The sequence below is a fragment of the Engraulis encrasicolus genome, chromosome 17 (genome assembly GCF_034702125.1).
Source record: "Engraulis encrasicolus isolate BLACKSEA-1 chromosome 17, IST_EnEncr_1.0, whole genome shotgun sequence".
Taxonomy (NCBI): Eukaryota; Metazoa; Chordata; class Actinopteri; order Clupeiformes; family Engraulidae; genus Engraulis; species Engraulis encrasicolus.
Window position 1 is genome coordinate 18137586 of NC_085873.1, and position 20000 is coordinate 18157585.

General features: G+C 45.3%; 1 protein-coding gene across 3 annotated transcripts in view; it reads left to right on the forward strand.

The window, feature by feature from the left end:
- The window catches only part of ank3b (ankyrin 3b), a 262028-nt gene that overhangs the window by 134370 nt on the left and 107658 nt on the right, over nt 1–20000 (forward strand). For all 3 annotated transcript variants that reach the window (XM_063221923.1, XM_063221924.1, XM_063221921.1), the window contains exons 6-11: nt 3586–3771; nt 5844–5867; nt 9864–9962; nt 13238–13336; nt 17334–17432; nt 18626–18823. In XM_063221923.1, the coding sequence (XP_063077993.1) occupies nt 3586–3771; nt 5844–5867; nt 9864–9962; nt 13238–13336; nt 17334–17432; nt 18626–18823 (705 nt within the window). The remainder of the gene's footprint in view (nt 1–3585; nt 3772–5843; nt 5868–9863; nt 9963–13237; nt 13337–17333; nt 17433–18625; nt 18824–20000) is intronic.

The following is a 20000-nucleotide window of genomic DNA, read 5'->3' on the forward strand; positions in this document are numbered from 1 at the left end:
AATTTAATTCAGAGAAGCTTCATTACAGACTAAATATTTAAAATGTATATTTAAAGATTTAAAATCGCTCCGCAATCCCTCTCAGCATCCACTTCTCTCCACTCCCTCTCGTTCTTTAGGAATGAGACCACACCCCACAGTCACACCACTCTCGTGCCACCAGATGCGGTACCGTGTCTCTGAGCAGGTCTCACATCAGCGTAAGGGTTGAGTTGGGTCGGGTTGGGTTGGCTTGGGTTGCCATTGCAAATGTATTCATGGAAAATACACTGTTGGACTCTGAGCAGTTATCAGACAGTCCTCTAATTGGTTGTGTTATGGCACATGCATACTTAAAAGGAAAGACACTGCAGGTCTTACATGTAGTAATGCATGACCACAGCAGTCTGTGTTACCATGTCACTTCCTCTCCTTCTGTCTTCCCTGATGGTTTCACCAATCAGTGCTGCTGGGGTGTTCGAGTGAGCTCTATTGGCATGCCAACTAGTTTATTGCATTGCAAAAGCACAGTATCAGATATATGTGATATCTTTTTTAGGAAAACCGAACAAGAAATTAATAAATAAAATAAAGATGACCCCCTCATCTCTGTCCAAGATATCTTGGCATCGGTAATTTAAAAATCACTCATTTAATCCCTCGCACCCCAATTCTCTTCCATCTGTCTCATTTTTTGCTTCTCCTCTGACATCTCCCCTACTTTCTGTTTAATCTCTGTATGGCTTTTTATCCTTCTACTTCCATTTCTTAGTCTTGCTGACTTTCTAACTCGCTTCCACTTTTTCAGCCTATTTTTGCTAATTCAACCCCCTTTCCTCTTCCTCCTCTTTGTCCTCCTTTCTCTATTTCACTCTCCTCTCATTGTTTCTCTACACTCCCATTTTTTTTTTTTACAGTGTGCTACCTCCTCTCCTTTCCCTTGTCTGTCTCCATCACTGCCTCGCTTGCCTCTTTCTGCCTCTCTGCTCCTGTTTTTCTTTTTTCTTTCTTCGATCTTTTCCTGCATCCTTGCTTTCCAGTTGCTTTCTCTGTGTGTCTCACTCTCCATCTCTCTCTCTCTTTCTCTCTCTTTCTCTCCGTCTCTCCCACCTATCTCTCTCTCTCCCTCCCTCTCTCTCTCTCTCTCTCTCTCTCTCTCTCTCCTCACTAGAGTAAGAAACAAAATGAGCCAGACTACGCCCTTGAATTACGCCTCAGTCAGGCTCAGCTGAATTATGCATACGGACGAAACGACCGACCGATGCTCGATTTTTTTTTCCCCTTCTTCCTTCAGAAAGCAGTGCTTGTATATGAATAAAACATACTGTTCACAACAGAGTACTAATACACAACCCACAAAGTAGAAGGTGCATTACCAGGAATGTCTACTACTACTGCCACTGCCCAACACGAGACTGCATCGTTTTTTGAATAATCAAGCTTAGTCATCTGAATTAAAAAGAGAACCACTTTTTAGCTTGATAACAATACCCCCATAGCAATTTCTCTGAATGTCAATTCTATAAACGTTAATGAACTCTCCCGTAGTGATATGACGCTAAGATGCAATGAATAATGCTTGTTGTTCTGTGTAGCCAACAAATGCCTCTTCTTCTCTTACGAATGCACAACCCACAGCTCAAAAAGAGAAATCCCAACAATTTCTACCACTCCAGCCACTCCCCAACATGAAACTGCATCGATGTTCAGAGTTATCATGCTTAGTCATCTGAATTAAAAATGACCAGCACTTTTTGGTCAATAGCAGTACTTTCCACGTTGATTGCTCTGCATATGTTAATGAAAACCAGTGGTGTGACGCTACATTAAACAATGAATAATGTTTGTTGTTTTGTGTAGCTAGCATAACGCCTCTTCTTCTCTTGCTCCGTGTATCTGTTATGACAGGGAAGATTTGCCGCATTCGGTGATTCACTAGGCAGCACACACGTACACACAGCATGCTCAGGAAGCATCTCGCTATCACAAGCCCCTCTGGGACTAGGTTATCATCTCTCCTCCTCTCCTCTCTTCCTGTGCTCTTCTTCTCTTCTCCTCTATTTCTCTGCACTTATTCTCTACGCTTCGTTCACTCAGGCTCGTAACTGTCCAGCCGAGATGATTACTGGAGTAAGGAGATTTGTGGCCAAACCCTTCGGTGGTTTGTGTTGTTAGGACAGGTTAGGATAGCTGTGTGTGTGTGTGTGTGTGTGTGTGTGCGTGCGTGCGTGCGTGCGTGCGTGCGTGCGTGCGTGCGTGCGTGCGTGTGTGCGTGCGTGTGTGTGTGCGTGTGTGTGTTTGAGAGAGAGAGAGGGGGGGGGGGGCTGTCATGAAAGGTTAGGTTGGCAGCAGGCTGCTCTCAGGAAAGTGGCTGGGCTGTTTTCATTTTGGACAGTGCCCGGTCTCAGCAGGGTCAAGTGTATGGGTGTGTGGGTGTTTGTGTAACTTGGCAATAAGGAGATAAGAGCTCATTCAGATTTACAGTCAACTTGACTGGTGCAGATTGAAAGCTCAAAAACACAATTGGGTTTCATTGGAAGGGCAAGAAACGTTATGCTTTCACAATCGGTTGCCCAAGTTTGTTTCTTCATCAGCCTCTGTCAATGCTATACTGATCTGTTCCCTGCATACCATATAACATGGGAGTAATATGCTTGACTATAAGACTTCCTCATATGCACTAAATACAAAACAACAAACACTATATTGTTCGGATGGTTCCAGAGTATGAAATTAGTACAAGACAGAGCAACGGAATTCAGAGTTGTGACAACCGGAAGTCGGTTGGAAATGATTCACGTAGATTCAAATAATTCGAGGCAGTGGCATTCTTTTCGCTAGAGACTAACACAGGACCAGCACATAACAAGCAAAGATGAATACAATTACCTTTACTGCATCTTCTGTGTTCGACGCTCAATTCCTGGAACCATTTTGGAACTATGTCAATGGTGATCTGTGTGCTAAAAGCTCCATGAGCTGCCATCTTTGTTAAGAAATGGCACACAGAGCTCAATGAGATTAGCCTGACTCTTACTTCCATGGCTCTGGATGATTCCCTACAGACAACGTGCAGATGGTCAAATTATTACGTTCAGTTCCAAATCCATTTAATTCTTCAAGGTAAGAGGGTTAAGTGAGGACTACTAAATCTCATTCATGGTCTCATCAAATCATCCCATCAGATGATTAAAAAGCAAATTAAAAGCAAAGGACAACGCAGACCAGATACTGAACAAGGCACTTACATGGAAATGTGGTTTGGCTCTTATTAAACAAGTGTTGAGGTCGTATTGCTCATTGTAAATAATTAACCATGAAAAGGAACTGAAATAACAGGCTGGGACATACAGTAGTTTGTCCGAAAGCCAAGAGTGTCAAAATGTAGCCTAACTATGCACCGCTAAATTATGTTCCAGAAGATAAGCATATGCATATGTGCTTTATATTATATTTGATGGTGGTGGTGGAAATAATTCATGAAAAAGGTAACATTTGTGAATAGGCAGCATGGATTCTGGAAATAAACTAGTACAACTATTACACAGTGCACCTTTAAGCATGTCTTAAGCATGTCTTTTTTGCTCTCATCCGCTTCCCCTCCAGGATGGCTTCACTCCCCTGGCAGTGGCGCTTCAGCAGGGCCATGACCAGGTGGTGTCCCTGCTGCTGGAGAACGACACCAAGGGCAAGGTGCGGCTGCCTGCCTTGCACATCGCTGCCCGCAAGGACGACACCAAGGCGGCTGCCCTGCTCCTGCAGAGCGACCACAACGCCGACGTGGAGTCCAAGGTGTGGTGTGACCTTTGACCTCACATGATGTGATGGATTTTGGTGTTCAGACTCAGTGTTTTGTTGTTTTGAGTTTTCCTTGTTGCTTGGTGTCACTGTGTGTTGGTGTTCCCAGTGTGGGTGTGACGGTGGTGTTTATGTTGTTGTGTAAGTGTGTGTGAGTGTGGAACTCGATGGTGCTGGATGGATTATATTGTGGAGCATTTCCACAGTCTACTAGGTGCAGAGGAGCACACAGCTATCACTGTCGTTGGATTAGCTTTGACAAGATGTACAATAAAAGAAGAGTCATCTGTGCTGTACGTTATAATGTAGAAATGCACTTGCATGCTATTTTCAGAACATCCCTTGCTGGGGACCATATCATCAACGGCGGTAACCCCAAATCTGAGCTCAAGTCGGTAAACTACGCTATTTTTAGACAGAGATCCGTTCCATCAGCCTTGCTAACCTGAAACTCAGCTGAGTTGCCACGGTAATTTATGCTCCAAGTCAAACCTGGTAGCTCCCAGGTTTAACATCAGGCTAAATAAATCAGTGTTTCAAAGAATTTCAACCTGCAGGAAACTGTGTCACAACCGGACCGTTCCGCATTTTCCCGTCAGCATTTTGCGAGATCAAAGCGAACCAGTCTCCCTATTAAAACAGTGCATGGGGTGGTAATGCCTGTTAAAACTCCAATAATTACCATTGTCTTTCATTTCGGGGTATTTTTTGATAATTAGCACATTTTTAGAAAACGTTTATTGTCTTGATAATAAGATAAGTCTGTATTCTTGTCACGGAGAAGATGGTGTAGATGGCACAGTGGGTAGGTGCGCTGCATAATAGCCTATGTGAGCGCGCCGGGTTCAAATCTGGCGACTGGCGATATGTTATAGGCTAAAAAGGAAATCTTCATAAACATAGGCTACATTTGCCTATTCTCTCATTTGATGTCTCTGATGGCTGGCTTCATTCTCAACCAAGCAATACGCCTATGTAGACATTTACAATTTACAGGTAAGAAAAAGTCCTCAAATTCGCCGACAGTTGGTTTTTGCATTGCAATGATTCAGCAAATGCTCTCTGCGTGTTACCTATGCTTTGTCTCATCTTAAAATAAATTCTTCTGAAAGATCAAATAAAACACTCCAGCTGATGAAAGCATTTATATTTTTACGCTGTGAAATGACAATCAATGTCAGTTAAAGCTCCTTTGAAGATTGCATTAACATCATTGCGCACGGTGGGAATCGAACACAGGCCTCTCGATTAGGAAGCAGCTGCGTTACCGATTACCCACTAATTCTCACATCACCTCTGAGATAAAAACTGTACACACAACGCATGCCCGACTCCCCAACATGATCGCTTTTTCGACAATCCTTAATATGGACTTCCCCTGTACAACGTGCACGAGCGCAACGACAGCTTTGATAAGCGCAGCTGAAGTCAACCTAGCCAAGGCGCAGCTGATCTTCACTGATGGAACGGCTTCTGCCTCAAGTTTAAGCTGCCTTTAGTTGCAACTTGGCTTTTGCACGTAAGCGCCGCTGAATTCAGCGCCAATGATGGAATGGTCCCCTGGTTGTGTAATATTAAGCCATTACTTCACACAGTGGGAAGCGGAAGGGTTGTACCAGAGATACTGCAGTAAACTCTCTCTGGTTATACAGTAATACCCATACAAAAACAGAATGTGTGTAAAGGAGCACCTGTTAGTTGTAAATGTAAATAATAGGATGTTCAAGCGGCAGCAACAGAATTCCTGTAAACTAGCACCTGTTAGTTGTAAAACTGAACGTAGCAGAATGTTTCAGAGGCAACACTGCACCATCCAGTTTAGTGTTGTTGTGTTGTTTTGATGTTGTGTTGTAATCGTTGTGGTGGTGGGCTTGTCATCATGACGACCCTTACCTCCCCCTTCTCGTGTATCCATGCCGACAGCTTTGGTGCTCCCATTGTGATGTCACATGTGTGGACACTAACCACCCATTCTCTCTTCTCTCAAACCCCCATCCTCCCTACCTCCTCCCTTCCCCCCCTCCCCCACCCCAACTCCTCCCTGGCCCCTGTGCCATTCACTCTAGATGATGGTGAATAGAACGACTGAGGTATATTTTGTACAGCACTGTACTCTGAACATACATTTTGCATTCACGAACAGAAATACATACCTGAACAGCACATACAGTATACATCTATACAGGACCTCACAAAAAATGTGTTAACACTTCAAATTACTTGTACGTATAATAATCATTTATTAATGTAAAAGAATTTGCAGGCATTCTATTTTGTTACCGTGTGTTCTCAAGATGGCATTCATTCTTATTCTGGTCCCGGCAATAAAGTTGCTGTTGCAAGTCTCCATAGACTTCAGACGTCAGTTTGAGAGCAGGCAGTGCCAAATCAATAAAATGATGTTTGTAAATTCTGTTACACTTTGATAACTAAATGAATTTGAACAATTCCCTACATAACAATGATTTCAAGTGTGAATGCATTTTTGGGAAGACCTGTACATACACACAGACATGAGTACATACTCACATGAACAACAAGCACACCTGTCTGCATCTGCTGAGTTCACTGTTGCTGCTCGTGCTATGGCTAATGCTAATGCTAATGCTGCTAATGCTATAGTTTGCTAGCCGCTACTTTGCTCTGTGTGTGTGCGTGTGTGTGTTCACTGTTCACCACTGCTTTCTTTGTTGTTCTTGGCTGACGTTCAGGTCTTCTTGCTTCTCTTTTATTTAGAGCAATAGATCGGTGCCTCCAAGGTTGTTGGGGTTGGCAGTGTTATTTACACTTGTGTGTGTGCATGTGTGCACGCGTGCGTGTGTGTGTGTGTGTGTGTGTGTGTGTATACTGTATGTGTGTGTGTGTGTGTGTGTGTGTGTGTGTGTGTGTGTGTGTGTGTGTGTGTGTGTGTGTGTGTGTGTGTGTGTGTGTGTGTGTGTGTGTGTGTGTGTGTGTGTGTGCATGTGTGTGCGTGCATGTGTGTGTGTGTGTGTTCGTAATGGGGCGAGGTTGCCTTGGGCCAGAAAGCATTAACACTACCCTCTATACCCCCCTAGGAGACCTCTGCAGCTGAAGGCAGTAGGGTGTACCCAATGCTCCATGTTTAACAGCTGGGTCAAAGTTAGGTCAAAGAGTCAAAGGTCAGATTGGGGCAGCAGCTGAGGATCAAAGTTCAAATCCAGAGCCATTTCTGGATGAAGTATAGACTATGTTTAGAAGTGGGAGAGAGAGAGAGGGCTACAATAGTATCAGGAAAAGACAGGAGCACGCAAGTAAAGAGAGAGATACGCACGCAAATAAAGAGGGGGGAGAGAGGGATGTCATGAGACAGTCATGCAAGTTGAAAATGAAACATGAAACACGGAAACATGACATCCATGCACTGTTGAGATCCTTTTATGTTTGGAGAGAAATGAGGTCAATTTTGTGTTCTACTGTAGATGCCGCAGTGAGTAAAGTGTGGGATTTTGCCAACTGAATTAATTCACAATATATTTCAACCCCCCCCCTCTCTCTCTCTCACTTTCTCGCTTTCTCTCTATCTCTCTCTCTTGCGTTCTCTCTCTCTCTCTCTCTCTCTCTCTCTCTCTCTCTCTCTCTCTCTCTCTCTCTCTCTCTCTCTCTCTCTCTCTCTCTCTCTCTCTCTGTGTCTCTGTGTCTCTCTCTCTCTCTCTCTCTGTGTCTCTGTCTTTGATGTTGCAAGGTTGACATTTAGACAGGCAAGGAAGTGCAGGGAGCAGGAAAGTTGGCTGGAGTGAGTTTACAACCTCGGATGCTTCAGCTGCAGACCGTTCTCTAAAAGCACACACACACACACACACACACACACACACACACACACACACACACACACACACACACACACACACACACACACACACACACACACGCACACGCACACGCACACACACACACACACACACACACACCTCTAACCTCCTCAGTGCAGTGTGGTGCATGGCTCTCCCTTCAGCAGGTCCCAGCTGATGGAGGGGCAGGGGGGACTGTGTGCCTGGTTCTCACACTCTCCTCTTTCTCGTACAGTACTTCCTCTTTTCCACTTGACATCCAACATGACCATGACTTTCATCTCTCTCTTTTCATCTCTCTCTCTCTCTCTCTCTCTCTCTCTCTCTCTCTCTCTCTCTCTCTCTGTTTCACTATAACATACACACGCACGCACACACGCACGCACGCACCTTTCATCCCTGATTTTCCTACAGTCAGCATTGCTGCTGGGGTTGCTGAATTTCTATCTCGGCCTCACTTTCTTTCTCTCTAGTTGCCATCTCTGTCTTTTTCCATTTCTCTTGCCTCGGCACTGAGTTGACAGCCTAACAGCTCTGCATGACATCAGCAGGAATGCAGACCATACTAACTTAACACCTTCCTCCCCGAAAGACCTCCACCGCTATTGTACCCCCAATTTATTGCTAATACTGTAGAGCCCCAAGCTAACCACAGAGCCTCCGACTATCATAGAGCCGAGCCAGCACTCTCACTTACCCCAGCAGCCAGCACTTACCCCCAGCCACTTCCCCCACAGTGCTGCCCTTTTGCCCCGGCTCCACATCCCCCTCCTAACAAGAAGAACCTTGCCTCGTCTTCTCGACCCCCACCTAACCTTTACAGAGCGGAGCAGACCCACCGGACTGGCAGCTTTCTCATAAGTCCTGCTCAATGGAAATGATGGCTGATTTGGTTGAATATGACAGTAAAATATGACGGTGTTTTGATTGAACATATACTAGTGTTGGGAATATTGTTTTTTAAATTGGCTTTTTTCTTGATTATCTTGGCTTTAGTATCTCTTTTGAAAACTGCAGTCATTTTCATGTTTTTTCCCCCGTGGTTGGGTCGTTTTTTAAAACTGTAATGCATATTTTTTGGTGGCAGTTATAATGTTAAGCCATTTTAAGCCAAAACATTTTATCTTCAAATTGTTTTGTAATCTAGATTTTTAAAAAATTGAACTACCATCTCAATTGTGCCTCGTTACCTTGACGGTGTGCAGTTGATACTAGTACCAGTGTACGTAGACGGGCATTTGATGGAGTATGGGGGGGCACCTTGGCAGGGGGTATGGGGGTCCTCCCCCAGAAAATGTTGTATTTCTTAGATGCAATTTCCTGCATTTTAACCAAATTGTGGGCTCAATCCTATACACAACAGTACTTTTGTTTCTAAATACAGGACAATCCCATTATTTCCAGGGATCACTGTTCACTTATTATTTCACATTTAGGTCTACTGACAATGTCTAAATGGTGTAGCCTATTCATTTATTTCTTTATTAGGGCTATGATGGTTAAGCATTGGTGGCATTTTATCTTGTACTTTATATTTACGGTATTCAGAAAAAAATACTAATTTGTTGCATATTAATGACCATATCAGCATGTTTAGGTGAATAGGCCCTGGGGGGGCACAGCTGCTTGGCTGGGGGGGCAATGCCCCCCAATGCCCCACCGTGGCGCCGGCCCTGAGTGTACTAGTCCACGCCAGTGCATTTCATTGCATGAGTCAGGTCAGGTGTGCACGGTCTTAGACTACTGTCTTATGTTTGCCATGGCGATGGCGTTTCCATGACAGCCACGTGTCAGTGTGTTCACTCCGCTTTGGGTCATCGATCTGCTTGGCCAGCCGAGAACTTTCTGCATCCCTAAATGTTCCACCTCCATTCCTCAGACCAGAACCAAGAACAGATTTGAAGATTCCACCCTTGCCCTTGTCACCAATTCAGCTCAAAAGCTAGACATTTGTTTGGGGATCTTTCAATGTTTAGTTAACCACTAAATCCTCAGTAGAATTCTACACAATGTTTAGCTGTCCTGATTGTTCGTTTCAATATTTAGATGGGAAATTCTCTAGATGATAAATCACTTGGGACAAAATTGTTCCAAATAGTTCGAAGACATACTAGAAAGTGTAGTGGATCGATTGAGACATGGCTCTGGTCTAAAGAATGCAAGGTATTGAACTCACCAACCCAGTTTGCCTGCATCCTGTGTTGTGATTGGCTCAGCAGTGGTTCCGGAACCTATCTCTAACCAATCGTGTGACCTCCTCCCTTTATTCCTTTGTAGAGCGGCTTCACTCCTCTTCATATCGCTGCTCATTATGGTAACATCAACGTGGCAACGCTACTGCTCAATCGAGGAGCCGCCGTGGACTTTAAAGCCAGGGTGAGAGGTTACACACAAACACACACACACACACACACACACACACACACACACACACACACACACACACACACACACACACACACACACACACACACACACACACACACACACACACACACACACACACACACACACACACACCAATGCACATGCTCACATACGCATGCAGTAAGGACACACACACACACACACACACACACACACACACACACACACACACACACACACACACACACACACACACACACACACACACACACACACACACACACACACACACACACACACACACACACACACACACACACACACACACACACACACACACACACACACACTGTTCAAGTTTAGAGATGAACACATTCAACCAGGAGCAAAAGGAATCACAGACACGTACACATGATTCTGTACTACCAGGGCACGTAGGCCTACTTTTGTTTTTGTTACTGTGTCATGTGGATGATGATATGATGGATGGTGTATGGATACTCACACCCAAGGCACACACCCAGTGAATTCACACACACATGCCCTTGAAGCTCGCTGAGCAGCACCCAACATGTCCCAGACACACTCCGTTTCAGTGAACTCTGCAGTTTACCGTAGTTACATACAGTAGGTGGTGCAAATGTCACCGGGTTGAACATGTTCCCCACTTGCCTGCTTGGATCCTGTGTAGTGTAGGCACACACACCCCCTTAAAATAGTTCAAGAACAAAACCCCTTCAACTAGTCTAAAAATAAAACGAAGTCTGTGGCACTGGAATATGCATACATACTGTACGTGTTAATTAGCATGTAACATTTCAGGCATGCAGCCCTTTGACTTTTGAAAATGCTTTGCGTATCCTAGCCAAGCCCAGTATGCTAAGCCTGTCATTATTAGGGACTGTAGCACTACAGAACTGATAGTGGTTACAATACATAGACGTTTTCAACAATCCGAGTGTACAGTAAGTGGAAGCGATTCTTACGGAATCTGGTCTTATACTTCTGCACCGATCCATCTCTGATACAGCTCCAAACTCTGTCCTACCCTACAGAGCATGTGAACGGAGCTCAAACTATTTCTTTGGAGTTTGATAATTTAATTAAACAGAACACGTTGACAGAAGGCTGCCGTCGGATTTTCCATTATGTGTGTGTGCGTGTCAGTGAGATAGAAAAGAATGCAGCGAAAGAGAGACAAAATGTACAAGCAGACGAAAGAGTGACTTCAGCAGATGCAGAAAGCCCCCAGCTCAGCAATACACATAGTCGAGAGGGGGGAGGAGGGGGGGAGTGTAGTTCAGTTCTATAGAAGTTTACTAGGGTAGCAGAGCATGTGAACGGAGCTGAGCGTGGCTCAAGTCCCGCTCCCCGCTCAGGAGGATGTCCGCTCATTCGCTCTGCCGCTCAAAGTTGCGCCAGGACGCTCCGCTCATAAAACGCTCGCGCTCACCATCATTTTCTTGCCGCTCTGTAGAAATCGCTCCTCGCTCGCTCAAATGTTCAGCAGAAGGCTGAACACAAACACATAAGCTAAATTGTAATGTGCGCTATTTTAATGACACTTTATGCAAATTTGTGTAAGTGTGAACATGTGTACAAATGTATTCATATGTGCATACACAAACCATATACTCTTCTCCTACACAGCAAATAATGAAGTGTTCATTTATCAATTGGAGAGAACTCTGGGACCAAATACAATCTTGAAGATGGTAAATTGAATGAACAATGTTATCGATGTTAAATCAAAATAACTCTGCATTTTTAATGTGTAGTAGTCTGCCTGACCATCCCCATATTGAAATATCAAAATAACGTCTCCTGGCCAGAGATTCCAGCCCACAACCTCTCCTCTTTCCTGTCTTGAATGTGAATGCAGAGCCTGCCCTCCAGAGTATCCTATGGAGAGCTTTCCTACAAAGTGCATATCTCAGATAACAACCACACAAAGCACTCCTTGCCAGTCTTTTGTGCAGAGTACAGGGCGGATAAGCAGGTTGGTGTACTAAAAGGGATTTGACTAGAATACTGTGACATTCTTTCCTTTGCGAAACCATTTGGCGTCGAACTAGAACATGAGCACAGATATGCATATATCCACAAGCACACACATAGAAATATGAAGACACCCTTGCACACATGTACACACAAACAGACACGTCCATACACACAGACATACTGTACACACACACACACACACACACACACACACACACACACACACACACACACACACACACACACACACACACACACACACACACACACACACACACACACACACACACACACACACACACACACACACACACACACACACACACACTCACACACTGACACACACTGACACACAAGTCTGTGCAGCTGTCACTAGAGGGTAGTGTAACTCAACTCCTCAACTCTCACACATGCAACACACACATGCGCACACACCATGTGTTCAAACTACATGCCCGCTCAGTGGTGCACTGCAGTGTGCAGACTTAAGAGTAAGCCATTGCACACACGCACAACAGAACTGAAGTAATGAATCAACTCTTTGAATCAACAAACAGTGCCGTATATGATACTGTACAGTCTTTCAGAGTCTGGATGAGTTGCTGCTGTATAGGTGTATAACTTTTCTTTAGTGATATTTTTTGGAGAATGGCACGTGTCTTTCATCTTTTTTCACTATGTGCTTTCGTTCCATGTCTCCACCCCGCACCTCCCCTCGCCCCCTTTCCATCCATTTCATCTTCCTCTCCTTATTGCTTATCTGGTCCTCTCTGTCCCATCTTTTCACTCCTCTGGATCCCCTCCTCACTCTGTTTGCCTCTTTTCTTTTTTCTTTTCCTCCCCTCTTTCCCTTCTCTTCTCCCTCTTTCCTTCTCATCCTTTCCCTTTCTTGTTCTCTCCCCTCTCTCCTGCCATCGCGTTTTTCTCCTCTTCTCTCTTCCCCGTCTTCCCATTTTTCATCCTATTTCTCCTCCTCCTTTCCCTTTCATCCTCATTCTTCTTCTTTCCTTGTCCTTGCGTCCATCCCTCATCTCTTTCCCCCCTATTCTTCCCATTTCTCCTCCTCCGCTCCCTCTTCCTTCTCTTCTCCTCCTCCTGGTCTTATTTCCTCCTCCTCCACCTCCTCTTTTCTCCTCCCCCTCGTCCTCTTTTCTCCTCCTTCTCGTCCTCTTTTCTTTTTCTCCTCCTCCTGCTCCTCCTCCTCATCCTCTTTTCTTTTTCTCCTCCTCCTGCTCCTCCTCCTCATCCTCTTTTCTTCTCCTCCTCCTGCTCTCCTTCTCCAGAATGACATCACCCCGCTGCATGTGGCGTCCAAGAGGGGAAATGCGAACATGGTCCGCCTGCTGCTGGAGCGAGGCGCCAGGATCGACGCCAGGACCAAGGTCAGCTTAGTACATGCACGCGTGCACACACACGCGCACGCACGCACATACACAGTACACACACACACACACAGTACACGCACACATACACACGGTATGCATGCACACACAGGCACAGACACATTAACAAACACAATACACACTCCCGTTAAATAAACGAGATTTTTCTGCATTTATAGTAACTTGAGAAAGCCCATCCTCATGGGCAAAATGTGTCGGTTCAGAATTCCACTCACCCCCACTTCAGTCACAGCACACGGAATACATTACAGCATATCCATGAATTCACTCAGCCATTCATTCAGTTTGTTTATTCGTGCAATCAGCATGCAGATCCTTTGTAATGTTTTCACCACGTATACGCAGCTGCGTTGTTGCACTGTAGCTCTGAGACTCTCAGTTAAGGTTTTCAGGCCGACCAGAACCGGGCCGGTGCCGGTGCCCACACCAGTTACGTTCGACACTGAAGTGCTTATCTACGTACCGCCCGTGTTCATACTCATACTTATTCCGCACGTGACTGTGTTACCCGGAGGAACCTGCTGATGACCGCGCCAGAGAGAGTAGAGACAGAGAGAGATTCCATTGGATCATTGTTTCTGGGTACTACAATTGCAAGGGGGAGGGGGGGGGATCCCCCTTTAGGCAGACCTAAGGACTGTTCTATTCAATGCTAGGAGTATTATGACACGTCCCTTTAGGCAGACCGGAACCTGGTCATGTTAGGTGCCCATAGCAACCTATTACATTGGCATATCTCTATACTTAAAAAATCTCTGGCTGCGCTGTCTTCTTAGTGGAGAAAAAGCAAACATTTTGCGGTTCACATTGCAAACCAACTTTCCGGTTCGCAAATGCTAATATCTCTGGCGTGAACACGATGGCCGGTTTGCGATTAGGTGTGGGAATGAACACCGGCACGATTCTCAGTCGGCCTGAATGTGCCCAGTGTGTTTCTCCCTTCGAAGACCCAGAGTGCTGACAGGACACTGGAATTAAGCTATGTGTATACCAAGCGTGACCCACGCTCCTGAGCAGGAGAAGTCATTGTTTCTCAATGGAGGGTCGGAGACCAAAGCGAATTCGCCAGGAGCGAAGCGACCTGGGCAACCAGAGCCAATTTCAGCTATTAAAGTCAAGTTAATTTTATGGTAATGAGCTATGACGCGGTCCGGCCAAAAAGAATTGGAATGGTCATATCTACGTATGTCCCAGCTGTCAAGCCAGATTAGCGATTAGCGATTAGCTAAATCAAACATGTCAATGTCACGTCCAGAGCGAATAAAGCGAATTTATGGCGAAACTTCCTCAGTGACCTCAGCTGCCTGGGTCGCGTAGGTTGTTTCTGGTCTACTCGCAGCATTATGCAGGGCAGTGCTATGCCCCGTAGTGTTGGGAAGGATGGTGTGGGACGGGGTCGAGAAGCAGTATAATGTAATGTAAGCCCATTGGTGTGGGATGGGATGGGGTGTCAAGGAGTGCAATAGAATGGGCTGTAGGTTGGAGCTGTATGGCCTACGCAGGGCACAATCCATCATTTAAACTCTCTATTCTCATTACACAGACTTTTGACACATACATCAAGGGCCAAGATGTGTGTATGGTGTGTGCATTCACTCCTACGCCTGTGTGTGTGTGTGTTTGTGTGTGTGTGTGTGTGCGCGTGCGCGTGTGCGTGTGCGTGTGTGCGTGTGTGTGTGTGTGTGTGTGTGTGTGTGTGTGTGCGTGCGTGCATGCGCACGTGCACGTGCGTGCCTCTGCACATGTGTAGAATGTTTATGTGTGCGTGTGTGTGTGTGTGTCTACGAATATGGGTGTGTTTTTGTGCGTATGTGTGTACGATATGCACATGTGTATGTGTGTGCTTGCTTGTGCACATACATTTATGCATGTCTGTGTGTGTGTAACTACACACAGACCAATCCCCATCATCTCTGAAGGTGACAGCGGCCGTTAGCCACAGCGCATCACATTACCCACGATGCCAAGCGTGGTCCCGGTGTGATAAATAAACAAGGCCAATCTCGCCTGGCGTAGTCGGCCCCGCAGGCAGCATGTGTTTGATATTACATAGAGTCGCAGTAGGGCTGGACTGGGATGAAAACATCAGGCCGGGCATTTTCAGCCAAGACCGGTCAGCCAGTAGCCTGGGAACTCCCATACTGCCTTTAGTTCTACACAATCGTTTCGATCTGAAAGACACGCCTGGTTAACACCAGACCTAATCACAAGTGAGATTAGGTCTGGGGAGTTGCCTATGTAAATTCCGTATGGGACCGGAATACTTAGCTATTATGACACACTGCCCTGCTCTCTGATTGGGCAGAGAAACTGTTAAGGTCGGAATGCTTGGCCATTATGACACAGATCCCATGATCTTGTACGTTATGAGTCATCCTCCCCAGACTGTCTTTCAGATCGAAACGATTGTGTAGAACTAAAGGCAGTATGGGAGTTCCCAGGCTAGCGAGGATGACTCATAACGTCCAAGATCATGGTACCTGTGTCATAATGGCCAAGCATTCCGACCTTTACAGTTTCTCTGCCCAATCAGAGAGCAGGGCAGTGTGTCATAATAGCCAAGTATTCTGCCCCCTATGGAATTTACAATAGGCAACTCCCCAGACCTAATCTCACTTGTGATTAGGTCTGGTGTTAACCAGGCAAGTCCACCAGGCATTGCCAGAAACTATGAAGCCTGTGACAACATTTTTAGTCATCTATTATGAGCTATTATGACCACAAGAGCCAAAATGAATACCTTAATCTGACTAGGAGGTTTGCCGTAGTGGCATGAGGACTGATACCATTACATAAAGGGGAAGGCCTGGACAAAATCTTCAGTAGTCCACCGGGCAAATGCCCTGTATGCCTTATGGCCATTCCAGCCCTGAGTCCCAGCATCCAGCAATTACACACAGCTGCTGAGGAGTCGAGAGAGCACTGCCACTCGGTATATTCGCTTTTTCCAAAACAACATTTCAAAGATAGAGAACAATGTAGCTTTGTGAAACTGGGAAATGTCACACACACACACACACACGCACGCACGCACGCACGCACGCACGCACGCACACGCGCGCGCGCGCGCACACACACACACACACACACACACACACGTGCATACACACATGTGCTACGCACACACGCGCGCGCACACACACACACACACACACACACACACACACACACACACACACACACACACACACACACACACACACACACACGTGCATACACACATGCGCGAACACGTGCACTCGCACACACACAAACACATTGCCACATGCATGCTGTAGATGGACTGACGTACCTATACACGCAGATTTGCACGTATGAACACGCCAGGTCACACAGACGTGTAAATATTCGACCCCATACACCCCTTACCTCCTCCGTGTCTTGCAGAACAGTGACACAGATTCGTAGACTTGCATACGCACACACACACACACACACACACACACACACACACACACACACACACACACACACACACACACACACACACACACACACACACACACACACACACACACACACACACACACACACACACACACACACACACACCCCACACACTGGCACACATCTGGTACAAATGCCTTCCATCCCAGGAGTGTTCTTCATAAGAAGTCATGTTAGAGAAAGCCCTGAGGTTGTTCAACACACTAACCCATGTCTCTTAAAAAGGAGGTCTGCATCTGTGTGTGGCCGAGTGAGTGAGGAGTGTGGATGTCTGTGCGTTTGTGCATGTAAAGTGTGCACACATCTTTGGATTTGTGCGTGTGTTTGTGTGTGTGTGTGTTTTGTGTGTGCGTGTGCGTGTGCTTGTGTGCCTGCGTGCGTGTGTGCGCATGTGTGTATGAGTGTGTGTCAATGTAAACTGTACGTACATGTACAGCATGTTCGTTTGCTTTAATGTATCTGAAACTGTTTGTAGGCATCAACATATTTTTTTCATACTGTGTGTGTCCGTGTGTTATGTGTACGTCAGGACGGCTTGACTCCTCTGCACTGTGCGGCGCGGAGCGGTCATGAGCAGGTGGTGATGATGCTGCTGGAGAGAGGCGCTCCCATCCTCTCCAAAACCAAGGTAGTCAAGTCAAGTCAAGTCAAGTCAAGTCAAGTCAAGTCAAGTCCGCTTTCATTGTCACTTTCTTCATATGCACTAGTCATACTGTACAAGGAAATGAAATTACGTTTTCTCTCTATACCATGCCAAAACATAGACATACACAGGACATTTTACAGACTGACATAAAGTTCAAGACAGGACTGGTAACAATAAGTGATTATTAATAAATACAAATGAACATTTAAAATTCAACATTTAACACGTAGACAGAAAGATAAGATAAAAATAGAATGTAGACATTACAATAGATAGACAATAATAACAGTGGCAGTAGCAATAGTAAAAGTAATAATGATAATAATAGTTATATGCAAAAGTAGCAAGATTTGGCATAGCAGCATTGTAAGCAGCATGTTGTATTGTCTTATTGTTCAAGTGAGGTAGTGCAGGAAGGTGAAAAGTCACATAGTGCAGTTCAAAGGGAAAGGGTAATGTGGTTCTTTCTTCAGTTGGGGGGCAACAACAGTTCTGGGGTGAATTTCTCAAAACCAAAGTTGCTAACTACATTAGCTACTTTACTGTTTTCAATGCATTTTCCCATTGGCAACTACCGAAGTTGCTAACAGGCTAACAACTTCTCTTTTGAGAAACTCACCCCTTGTTAGTGGAGGACTGAGGTAGTGCAGGTTAAGGTGCAGCCAATATATTGGATTGTATTGCTGTCGTCTGTCTCATCCCACCACACATTGCATGCTGTAGCCTACGTTACAAACTATGTCCTCTTGATTCTGTAAGTCGCTTTGGATTACATTATCTGCTAATTGTAATGCAATGTCATACGTTAAGTCATGTGCAACACACTACAAAAACAAAACACAGAAGTTGGGATTTTCGATGAGCCTGCTGCTATAAGAACTGCAGTGGACCCTATATATTCCTGTATTTTTTTTCATTGCATTTCAGATTTTTCAAGAATAAAGGGCACCACTGTTGTGGGACATTTGGGTTTGATGGTGCAATGGATTTTCAGCACATGTGCCGTGTATAGTCATGTGGTTATAATTCCATAATTCTGCTACAAATACCTATTATCATGTGACAAGTTATCTCTCTCTCTCTCTCTCTCTCTCGCTCTGTCTCTCTCTTCCTCTCTCTCTCTCTCGCTCTGTCTCTCTCTTCCTCTCTCTCTTCCTCCCTTTTCCTCCCTTTAGAATGGCTTATCTCCACTGCATATGGCAACGCAGGGCGACCACCTGAACTGCGTTCAGCTCCTCCTCCACCATGATGTGCCGGTGGATGACGTCACGAATGACTACCTGACGGCACTGCATGTGGCGGCCCACTGCGGACACTACAAGGTGGCCAAAGTCATCGTGGACAAAAAGGCCAACCCCAACGCTAAAGCACTGGTGAGACAACACCGCAGTACAGTCCTAGCCTCTTTGCGCAAATGGGCCCACCGGCAATCACTCATTGCTGAGCTGCTCAATTGCATCATAACAACATTGCTATGATATTAACGAGAGCGTTAAAGCTGCACTGTGTAAGATGTGGCATTGTTTTCTGGCAACATTTACTAGTATGATCAAAGTACAGTCAGTTGTTCAGCTAAAACTGTCTAGGGAAATGTTCCCAGTCATAATGAATACTCTACTCTATCTATCTATTTGATTTTATTATTTACTTTCCTCTTGTGTGTCTGCTGACTATAATGGAATACCACTATACTTTGAAAAGGCAATAAAGACTTCTTCTCCCTCTACTTACAAGGAGAGACCATCCCAGGATGCAAAAGTGAACCAACTTGATCACCAGCATTATGTTTTCCCTGCCAAAGATGTATTTTAATCAATGGCTTTGGAAACAATTTAGAAAACACTCAAAGAATGGCTTAAATGTTATCTAGATTGGTATGCAAATTGTCCCCAAAGCCATTTATTTAAAAAATAGTAATAACTCAAATGTTTTCTCAAGCAGTAATCAGATTTGTTTTGTTGTTGAATGTGCAAGATGAGAATAGCAAGAGGGAATTATCCTTGTGTTGCCTCTTTGAGAATCTCTTTCGGGTATTGTTGGAGGAGTGTGGAGGAGGGTGCTTTGGCCAGAGAGCACTGAGTCAGTAGCCAGGCCGTGCCCTCGTAGTGACGCAACCCCTTCAGTGTTGCTTCTAGTCAGGCCAAGAGCAATACAATTATCGTTTCTGAGCTCCCGAAAAATCGGGAACTCCTCTCACTTTGTCAGGAAGCAAACAACCATTAGCAAACTAAGGGAGGCCGGTCAACCATGGAGTTTGGGAGATGTTAATTGTTATGCTCTTGGTCAGACCAAGTCCCGAAGAGATTTGAAAGTCAATGACAATCAGGCTACTGAGTCAGGATTACAGATAGCATGTTCTAATCAGCTCATCATGTTACTGTAAGCCTGAGGCTTCATGGAGGACCAGGGGCCAAGTTTGACCACAAGCAGAATTTCTCACCCTGCAAATCACACCAGCTCCAGCTCCCCAAAATCCACACCGCAAATCAACGTCTTTGCTCTCTTGCTCTCTCTCTCTCTCTCTCTCTCTCTCTCTCTCTCTCTCTCTCT